Here is an 11,679-nt window from a genome sequence, read left to right as displayed (position 1 = left end):
GGCTTTATAAAAGGCTTCTCATGCCAGTATAATGATGTAATGTTGACGTATATGTTTTTCCTCGGTATGTGATCATTGAAATTGCTGTTGTCTCACCATCAGTCATTGCAGCCCATTCATGAGGCTACATTTCTCACACATACTCAACACATTTAAATGAGCAGACATGCTGAGAAACCTTGTAGCAATAAAGGTTATGCAGTATACAGTAGGCATGCAATGTATTACATGTTCAATAACAGAGTAATGAAGCAATGCATGTTTTTAGTCAATTTTAAATGTACAATAGTCTTAGACTAAAAGGATGAATGCATTTTGAGAATAAAATAATCAGGATAAGGATAAGTTCATGGATTTTGGAAACTGGCCTTATGTGCACTGTTGGCCTGTATAATCCATCATGACAGGAAGATGGAAACCAGCAAGGCTGTTGTTGTTCTCACATCGCTATTGTCTACACTGTTTCTTTCCCATGCGCCTGTAGGCTTCCTGCCTAATTCACCTGCTCTACAAGAGTCTATCTTTCACATCACAACATGTCAATGTGTCCAAACTAATTACTTTTCAACCATATACACACCCTTTGAGTTTTCATGCCAAGGTGCTTTGTCAACGGAGAAATGGGCAGTGATCCAGGGCAATTATACAAACCTACGTATGCAACAGATAAGGCCAACAATGTTTTAGCATGAAATGTAATTGTAAGCTATTGCTTCATTTTTGAACATAATCCAGTAGGTTCCTGCATGTGACACAGAGACAACAGCAGAGTGACAGACGGATGCACTTCAGAAAGAAACAAAATCCAGCAATAATGCTTGTTATTTTGAGGTGAATTTATTGGGATTATTGTTAATAACAATAGATATCAAGAAACATGTTCAGAGTATGCAAAAACATTTATGGAATACATACATTTCATTTTAAATTATATGAAACTTTGTTGTAAAATCATATTGCTGATACATTACATTACTTTCTCTACAGAATTATTAATGATTAAATATAATAATCACAAGAAAATATATATGTGTGTATGTATGTATGTATATATATATCTATACATACATATACAAAAATAATTTTAAAGTGCATACTTATTGTGTGCGATACACTGTTAGTGCTCTAAAATGTTCCTGTGCTATTTAATAAATTGGAAAGCACTCCAGCTTTTTTTGGCAAGATTAAATCTATTGTCTGTCATAAGGTCATAACAACAGATTGCAACAACACAACTGTCTGCATCACTTATGATTACACACAATGCTAGGCAAAGCTGGATTGATATGAAAATGAAGGGCATAGTAGTCATCCTTATGCTATATTTTCAGAAACGTCCTATTGTTACGTCAAATTTGAAAGCATCTGGGTAACAATGAATCCGGATTGTTGCAGTTTGTGGCTCCAATTGTTCCAGTCAAAGATGCCAATCTTTCTGGCATGATTCTCAATTTGGAACTAATGTTTTAAATAATTAATTAACTATGCAAATATGGGTAATTTGTAGTCTCTTCTAAAACATAATTAGTCATTTTTGAAATGTATTTTTGCTTTTTCTCTGTTTTGTTAAAACAGCGTCAATGGTGCCAATAAATAATAGAATTACTGCAGTTTCTTACCATCCAACAAACATTCATTAGCACTCTTTCATTTCTAACCATTCAAACTTGGTGCTTTTCTGACTAGCTATGATACTGTTATGTAGCTTATAGCCACTTAACTAAGGTCCTGTTTGCATACAGGACTGTCGCTAACACCTAACCCTCTGTTATGCTGTGTCCCTTTGGACAAATCTGACTTGCCTTCAACTCACAAATATCTCCTTAAGCTCTCACAAGCCTTCATCTCTCCTATTCTGTCTTAAATGTGTGACAAAGGCTCCATTTCCACAGGACGGTCCTTGAGGAATGCTGCTTCCAGATCACAGCGTATGCATGTTCTGCTGCCCCTGGTTTCACAAGGGTCATTTTTTGTTCAAGTGCTCATACTCCCACCTCTCTTCCGGGTAAGGACTTCATCTGTAGCCAGGTTCACTGGCTTTAGATGCCTTTCCCATGGCTCTGGCTCTAGCCTAACCAGGTTCCTGAAAGGTCAAATGGGTTTGTTGTAGTTAATGGTGTTAATGAGGACACATTCGTAGAATAAGGTGTGTAAACATGAATTTCGTGATTTGTGTAATGTGGCCTTACTTGAGGAAGGTTATGATGTCTGATCGAGCCCCAAGGGAGGAAGGCTTCCTACAACCAGAACTCCTGGACTGGCATTTTCAGAGTTGTCTAGGACAATCAGTTCTGATTTGGCTTGCTCCTGTCTTCCAGTCACAGGTTCAGATGGGTGAATCAGCATGATGGCAGGATTTTCAGAGCTTGGAGAAATATGCACAAAAATTTGTGATAAGTAAACAAAACAAAACAACAACTCTTGCCAGTAAATGCGTCAACAAAAAACACTGAATTTTCACAGCAAAGCACCAGCTTAAACCAGCAAAAGAGCAGCATAAACCAGTTTAAACCAGCATCCCAGCTTCAATACATTTGAACATTTAGGTAAACAGCATATGCTGTTTTTTATAACAGCGTTTTGCATGTCTTTATAAACAGCGTATAATGAAAGATTGGCGATGCTACAGCTAAGCTGCCTTTTAAAAAAAGTAGTTAGCTACACCACAAACAACTAAATATATAGCTAGCTACTTGTTAAGAAAAACTTTTTAATGTACAAAAAAAATATTTTTAAAATGCTATTGAAGATCCAGCCACATTAGCAGCATTGTAACAACAGATCAATTTCAGAGTGACTTTTTTCTTCCGATGAATAAGAAAAACATTGGTACCACACCAGATAATATCTAAGTTTAGCTGTTTTTCTAAGCAGTTAATAATAAAATAGTTCAGTTTTTTAGGCCAAATCAAAAGGTCTATTTGGTTGTCATAACCACAGATTACAACAACAAAACGGCATAGTTTATGAATACATAACAGTGGTTAAAACCTGATAATAGATAAGACTGCTTTAATGACTAAGCAGCCTGTCATAATGACAGTTTTTTTTTTTTTTTTTTTTGGAGTATCAAATAGCAGTCATGGCTTGAAAGCCATTAGTTTAAACTCTGACTCATTAGATTGAACTTCAGAAACATTCTCCTGTCATATAGTCCAGATTCTCCAACTGTGTTTATCTGGCATCACCTCACGCCCTCATGATAACTCCACATGCCCTAATCGTGCACACCCTTGCATTAAAAATAGCCTTCTAAAGAAGAATGGCTTCCACTTCCCACATGTTTGTCACGTAATCGATTAAGATGCAGATGAGAGAAAAGACTCACCTGTAGTGACAGAATGCATTGCATGTTTGATCTGCAGGACTAGCACATAAGCAGCGGCCCGTAGACCTGCGCCGGCGAGCCAACGGACTGCCCAGTCCATACACTGTGGTCTTACTGTGGAGGAGAGGAGACACCCAGAAAGCATCCGGTCATTGATTAACTCATCAGAAAGGGAATCGCAGGAATAAAAGACAATGGGACTTTGTACTTTTTTAACTTTAGGCATGAGAATTACAACCGGCGCCAAAAGTATTCTAGATAAACAGCAATAAAATGCACAATAACTCAAAAGTAAATCTTTCTGAACTATATAAAACACTGAGTGAAGTCACAGATGTGCACTGGTTTACTGAAACAGATTTATGGAATACGTCCTTATTCCTTTCAGCCTCTAAAGAGTCTTCGGTTTTGGTTGAACTTTTGCGTTGGTTTACTTAACGCATCGGATTACGCAGGTTAGCCCATGCATGGGTGAACACTCACCTTGGCGTGTTCACCCAGATGATGTCCAGATGGCAGAAATAATGGCATTCTGAATCCAGCTGGTTGTTGCAGGAGCAGCGTTTGCTCCTGACCCTGTGGGTTGCAGACGGGTCACTCAGGTCAGTCTGGGGCACTAGAGGCAACCCCCAGCCTGCAGACAAGAGATATATTGCGGTCCATAAAATTTTCCGTAATCATTCTGGGCCAAAAAGCTCCAGCAGAGACTATATGGCTTAGTCTTATAGAGAAATGATGAGCTCCGGCACACCATATGTTATGCTTTTATGATTTTGATTTATCAGCTCACTTTATTCCACTTCTCTCCGCTATCTTATGTAATGACGAACAAGGTCTCAGATGTTTGATCTTGGCTAATAGTGGGCAGCTGTAAAGTTCACAGTCATTCACACACATCTGTGCTGAGTTGTCAATTTTGGCTTTAATTGTCGACACTGAGGCGTCAGATTTGTACAAAATGAATATGAGCCCTGACTGTGTTCACATACGGTCAGACAGATGTTTAAAATCATAAACAGTTCTAGAACTGCATGGAGCTGAGTTTGAAGTGAGTTTAAATGTAAAACAATCAAAATAAAAATATATCTCAACAAGCCTGAGAATGAAGACATAGGCAAAAAGGTATGTCGATTGCCAAACTTATAATAATCAAGTAAAAATAAAATCCTAATTTGTATATATATGTATATATATGTATATGTAATTTACTGTAAATATGACATTGTATCTATTGTATGTTTTAAGTTATGTATATATATATATATATATATATATATATATATATATATATATATAGAGAGAGAGAGAGAGAGAGAGAGAGAGAGAGATATGTATATATGTATATGTATAAATATATTTATTTATATATCTATATGTATATATATCTATATCTATATATGTATATCTATATCTATATATATGTATCTCTCTCTCTCTCTCTCTCTCTATATATATATATATATATACATAACTTCTTAAAACATACAATAGATAAAATGTCATATTTACAGTAAATTACATATACAGTACATCAGAAAAAATAGAAAATAAAAAATAACACATGAAATAAATCCTACATAACACACAAATGTTTTACCTTCAAGAAGAGTCGTGCACAAGGTAAAAGTGAAGATCAGAGCAGTTCTTGATTCCATTTTGCATGTATGTTGTAGTAGAAATAAATGCAGATGTTCACTAAGCAATCCCAATAGATCTCACTCAGCTGCAGGTGCTTGTCTAATGTTGAACCGTCCTGTTTGGCCACACTTATAGCTCGTGCCTTGCACCACTCCCCCCACTACGTTGGCTGTGTGATAGTTACACAACTCCAGTTTGTCTTCGCAACATTCCAAGAATCTCTGCTGCCCCCTCAACAAACCTGTTTGTATTTGTAAAGGAGACCCATGCAAGCTCCCGAACAATGATGATCAAGAATGGAAAAAAAGAGAAACTTTTTTTTTCTTTCCTGGAACTTAACAATGTGGATTTAAACTGACTAATGGGTCTTGGGGGTGGGAAATGGGTTGGAGGGCCAGCAGGAAAAGAAGAGTCACAAGTGGATATCAGCTGATTTGCTGCTTTGCATGAATTCGGTTGCACTCTGCAGGGAGAAACAGTGTCCCGTGGAAAGAGGGAACATTCTGGAGGGCAGCTCCTGTCTCTAAGGCCCGTGAGTGGGTGGACAGTGGGGAAAGAAGCTTCCTATGACCTCTGGCCACTATTTGTTTCTGATTATACAAATTAGTCAGAGATATGAAAATGTAATTCAAAATTGATTTGATTATTTTGTGTTGCTACATACAGTGCCAGCATAAACCAGTTAATTTCCTTTAGATATTATTGAAGAGCTGCTGTGGTGCTTTTATAAAAATGTAACATTTATGAACCATCTTAATAACGAAAATGAAATAAAAATTGTAACTTAAAATAAAGCGCTATATATATATATATATATATATATATATATATATATATATATATATATATATATATTCAAGTATACATTATTTTAGTTTGTTGCCAGCAACCAAGGATACATATATTAGCCTTTGTATTTAATGTACTAAAATAACTAAAGCCTAAATAAAAATGTATAGAAATTTAAGACATTAAAAAGCTCAAATTAATTCAATAAATGTAAAGTAAATGTAAAGTTTTCTATTTTTTAATTATACTTTTATGTAAAAAAAAAAAAAATATATATATATATATATATATTTATATTTATATTTATATATTTACTAAAACCACTATTAAAGCTACATATTAAAAAGTAAACACTAACAAAAATAAAATGACAAAAAGACACATTTTATATTAAAACTTAAAATTTAAATGAAAATGGAAGAAAAACAGGTAAAAATTATATAAAAACTGTAATAGTATCTCCATTACACTAAAATAATATATAAAAATTACTACCCGGGAATGTGTGACCTGATAAAATTATATATACTAATATGATCACTATAAGATACATTACATTGTATGAGCAACAATAAACGTTGAGTGCCTCTGCTCTGTCAAAGAAATCTGCCTTACAGGAACTCAGAATGAGCAATGTTCATCAGTGCATGAGCCAAGTTGGGTTTCCGTGATGGATTGCCGTGACCCGTGTAAAGATAAGACACAGGGGCACAGCCTCGCAGGTATCGGGCTGAGTTTGCAAATGCAGCCCCCTAGCGTGGGATGTGCACACAGTGTCCATTCACAGACTTTCCAGCACACGGACGGGGAATCTGCAGCAGCCGCCGTGGATCATGCAAATGCATCATAACACAATCTCACCACATACTTTGATTAGCATGTTTTATCAATTGCATTGTAAAACTCAGATGAGAGTTTGCTGAAGCACATCTCTCATCGCAGCTGAGAAAAGTCCCTCGTGCTGATAGGCATATTAATATGGAAATCTGGAGTTACTAATCAGCGCTGGACATACAGATTGCGTACATCCTCCCACACTCAGATGGAAAGATTTTGTGCACTGCAAATATTTCAAATTGTGAAGAGCAGGACGCTTTAAATGACTTTTAATCTTGAAGTCTTAAATAAGTTCCTGAAAACTTGGTTAACTTTTTTCCAAGTATAAACCTAAGCTCATTTGCAACTAGTTCAAAGGTGTTTCAAAAGGCTCTTTTATATATATATATCATCTTGTGCTATTTATGAGCAAGAAATGAGCTTTAAGAGACATTTGGCAGAAAGTTTTCATCTCAGCGCTGCCAAATCCTATCTTTTGCAGATGGATGAAAGAATGTGTGACACTGTGGAGGAAGTCGCTGCAGAGTGATAGAACACATTCCTCTGCATTCCGCAGACAGAGGAAATGTGCACATCCCTCCAAAATCCTATCATGTTCTTTCCGGTCTCTTCCTTCAGAGCATGTTGATCAGAGAGCTGCTCGGAGGAGAGGAGGGGAGTGCACTCTGATTAAAGACAGTTGTGTTACAGTTTTAGCTTAATTATTTATCGTCCTAGAAGAACAGTTCACACGGAATATGAATTTTTATTTTGATGAATTTTAGTTCATTTCACATTTATTTACAAGTAGCCACAATGAGCTTGACAGCGTACAACATTCAAACACTGAGAAACAGAAAATGACTGCACATTAACCTTGATTTATTTTATTTGATGACTGTTTAAAAGGTTGGATTTGTTTTCTTTAAATGATTACCAAGGCTGCATTGATTTTTTCCAAAAATAGTAATATTGTGAACTATTATTACCATTTCAAAACTGTTTTATATGTTAGTATATTTCAATTTAATATATTACTCTTATTTTTTTTTTCAGCGTCACATGATCATTCAGAAGTCATTCTAATTTGTCATTATCACAATTATAAAAGGCTGGCCTGCTTAATAGTTCTATGGAAAACGTGATCATTTACTTTGATAAAATAAGAGAACATTTTTATAACAATTTACTATCACTTGGTATAAGTTTTAATGCATTCTTATTGAATAGAAGTGCTCGTTTCTTTCTTTCTGACTGATCTCATACAGAATCCTGTGCTCTCTACTAACATGTGTAATGTTTAACTTGTTATTTCCAACAGTACAGAGTTAAATACAGTTTATCCTACCACAGTAAACAGATTAAAAGACACTTAAAGCTTAGCAGGATTTATAATGCTTAACGATCAAATATTTTATTTTGCTGGCACGTTTTTGCTTGTTCATAAATACGTGACATCTAAATTCAGGAAAGCCATTGATACTGCTTCACGTGAAACAAAATAATGCAAAAGAAATATATAAATAAATAAAAAATATGTATTGATTGAACTTCATTTTCATTTACATTCATGCTGCCACATCAAATCAGTCGGGAAACAGCAGCCACTCACTCATCAGCAAACGCAAGCACATGGTGTGCCCAGACTGTAGAGGGAGGCGTAGTATTAGCATTTAAACGCTGTTAGGGCGTCTCTGTCCCATTCTCCCATAAACACCTTTGTTTACCTTTAATTATAGACTCCTAATACTTTTGACCTGTCCTTGAACGTTTAGTTTTGCTCTCACACGTTTCATTCTCAACCTACCTCCATCAATGAGACCGGTTGACTCGTCTGCTTTACCTTTAAAGTAGTTCTAACTTCTAATTTCCTGGTTATGCAGCATAATCTTGAAACCAGATCTGCACAAAAAAAAAAAAAAAGCATTCAGGCATAACAGGTTGATAATATGGACAGGTTGTTAACTGTGCAGCATTTTTACATTAAAAAAAGTTCCTTGTACAATGAAGTCTGAAATTTTCGTATGCGTTATTTCTAGAGCGGTCAATGCTATTAATCGCATTCAACATAAAGGTTTTTGTTTACATGAGTGCGCACTGTGTATATTTAGATATATGCATTATATATATATATATATATATATATATATATATATATATATATATATATACACACACACACACACACACACACACACATTTTGTTTATATATTATATAAAACAGAAAATAGGTATATATATATATATATATATATATATATATATATATATATATATATATATATATATATATATATATATATATATATATATATATATACACGTAAATATTCAGAAAATATATATACAATATGTGTATTTAGATATACATTATAAATACAGTACATACTGATATTATGTAAACAAAAACTTTAATTTTGGATGCGATAAATGCGGTTTTTTTGTATTCGTTATCCTTTCCTATCAAAATGGAAATTGCAAAATGGAAATTGCTACAGATGCGATAACGCAGAAAATTTTTACTTAAATCCGATTCCTTTAATGACTGATGAAAGTAATTCATCCAACTTGTGGTCGTATTTCTATGCATACACCTGCATATCTTTGTCTTTATATTACAGCGTCGCATGAAGACAATCCTAAGTGTCAGGCTGTTGCAAAAAGAGACACTGAACATAAAATACATTGTTTTGGAATGCGTCACTAAATGGGATGGTTAATGTTTACACCCGACTGTATTGAAGAAGAGAAAGTGATAATGATAAGGCAAATAAAGATACTGGTGTGGCACTAACTGCACTGGGGTTGAACCACATTCAAATTTTAATCACTTGACCCATTTAACCTGTAGACTTCTATTGATTAATGATTGCGCTACTTACACTTTTGGTTTATGGCGTGGGAATGATATTTACATAAAGCTTGATCCTAGTGGGATCATATAGTAACTGAGTTCAATAGCGCTCTTTCATTGTATTTAATATTGAAGGGAACCAGACTGAAACATCGTCTGTTCTTATTCACACAGATACTCACTAAACACTTGTTTGGTAGTATGAGCAATTGAGTAAAAGTAATAAAGAGAGTGCATAAAATTAGTCATGAATTATGAAACATTACACATGATGGCTTTTGTCTTACTGCATGTTTACGCCAACAGCGCAGCTTGTACCTGAATCTTTTCAAAACAGAGAATTTGATGAAATGATAGAGCGGTTTCAAGGTCTACACATCTGTCACATACCATACATGGATAAAACAATGACTAAACTAAAAAAAAGACACTTCAGGAATAGCCTCGGACAAACTGCCTTTAGAAAGCGAACAGACGATCTGCCACATCTCAGACTCAACGCTTGGGAATAGAAATTCTTGCGGAAGCCCAGATATGTGACTCTACACTGCTATCTTTTTGCTCCCGGAAACTACAAAACCTGGTTGGAAAGGGCCATGAATGCCTCCCACACAGCTCACATAAGTCCACCTGCTCAGGTCCCAGCGGGAACGCAAGTAAATGAGAATGAAAGCGACGTGAATTAACAGACTGCACCATCTGCTGGCCGCAAAACACTGGACACCATCATAAGCAGGGTTAGTAATTCCTGGTGTACCTTTATTGGTTCAGAAATGCAAAATGTCTGACAAATTTGGAGGGCATTTGATCCACTCAGAACTTCGGCTATTGACCGACTTCACTGAAAGCCTGTCCAGTTTCTTCATTTCAAGTCTCGAGGTCATAACTAAAAAAAAAACTATTAACAAAAAGTGTAAAGAATAATAAAAATGACAATAGAAATCCCTTTGAAAACCAAAGTAAACAAAACATAGGCATTTTCATATTTTTACATGGCAATAAATATGGACCATAGACTTTCTATCTGTACAGAGACTATTTATCTAATCATTTAATCACTTGTATTATAAAAAATATGACTTCAGTGCAATTTCCTGCAAGGTTCGGTAGAGAAACCTTTGTTTCTTGTCTATTCAAAAGCAACCTTAACGTATAAAGAAAATCCTTTCATTTCTTCAAATACCAGCTCATTTAAAGCACACAAAAATCTATATTCATAAAAAAGAATTCACAGCCTTTTATCTTTGACACTTCAAGCAGTAAATCTGGACAGAAAAAAAGGCACACATCACTAGAATTTGCGCTAATACTGGACAAGAGACGAAATATTGAATTACTCTCAATTTAAGTTTTCATCTTGGTCATTTAGAAACGTATTCATACCCATTCTTAATGTTTTGTAAGTACAAGTTTTTTCTTTTTTTTTTTTTTTTTTTACATATACATATTCAAATAGATATATTAAGATTGCAATGTCAATAAAGATAGAAGAGGGACAGACGCAATCGATTTACAGAAATATTTTTCCAAGAAAAAAAAGAAAAAGAAAAAGTGCATCATATTACAATCTTGAATATTGCAGAACAAACATTTACCAAGTTACCAATAGTATTGAAAATTTTGTATATAAAAAATAAGCGCATTACAAAACAAAACAATAGTAGTATTAGCAGTAGAAAGCATTTTCACCATTGTGCACGGAGGCTTTTAATGCTATCTGGATCACCTTCCTGGCTCTGAGGAGCACTGCCAGATCCTGAACATCCTTCTGAAGAAGAGCCACGCCCCTGAGTGGCGCCGCTACAGGCTTTTCTGTCTCGCGCAGCTGTCTGGTTTCGCGTGAGAGGAACTCGCTGCTTCCCCCTGCGAGATCCTCTCTGCTCCTTCATCGCTGTCTGCCGCCGCTATCCTGGATGTTTCGGGACCGAAGGTGCGAGTCTTTGTGGCGGAGCTCGAGTCGCCATATTGCTTTCTGACCTTTGCAGTCCACCTCTCCCCTCCACCTTGCTGTGAAGGGGGAGTTTGGGTAACGCCGAGCTTGTACTGGGACAAGACAGGTCAGACCGGCTGGCTCTCATCTTGGCTTTTTTGTCCTGTTGTCCGCCAGAGTTCTTTGCGGACTGGTTTGCGGAAGCGAGATCCATGGATAATCCCTCCTGGTGAGGGAAAAAGGGGAGTCCTCTTTGGGAGATGTGGGCGAAGGGGTGGAGGATGACTGTCGTTCCAGTTTGGGGCGTGATCGGGGTCTGAGCT

General features: G+C 35.9%; 1 protein-coding gene and 1 long non-coding RNA gene across 2 annotated transcripts; both read right to left on the bottom strand.

Moving 5' to 3' along the window:
* Positions 1 to 2,199: 2,199 nt before the first annotated feature.
* Positions 2,200 to 5,747, bottom strand: LOC122360864 (endothelin-2-like). Its single transcript, XM_043261708.1, has 4 exons — positions 4,926 to 5,747; positions 3,812 to 3,962; positions 3,329 to 3,442; positions 2,200 to 2,365 (listed from the first exon to the last, which is right to left on the bottom strand). The coding sequence occupies exons 1-4, from the start codon at positions 4,981 to 4,983 to the stop codon at positions 2,200 to 2,202; spliced, it is 489 nt and encodes a 162-aa protein (XP_043117643.1). The 5' UTR covers positions 4,984 to 5,747.
* Positions 5,748 to 7,548: 1,801 nt separating this feature from the next.
* On the bottom strand, positions 7,549 to 11,210 carry LOC122359996. Its single transcript, XR_006252753.1, has 2 exons — positions 11,153 to 11,210; positions 7,549 to 8,473 (listed from the first exon to the last, which is right to left on the bottom strand). It is a non-coding gene; the product is annotated as an uncharacterized LOC122359996 (long non-coding RNA).
* Positions 11,211 to 11,679: the final 469 nt, after the last annotated feature.

This window comes from Puntigrus tetrazona, chromosome 16 (assembly GCF_018831695.1).
Source record: "Puntigrus tetrazona isolate hp1 chromosome 16, ASM1883169v1, whole genome shotgun sequence".
Lineage (NCBI taxonomy): Eukaryota > Metazoa > Chordata > Actinopteri > Cypriniformes > Cyprinidae > Puntigrus > Puntigrus tetrazona.
Note: the sequence above shows the minus strand (reverse complement) of the source record. Positions and strands in the feature narration are given on the sequence as shown.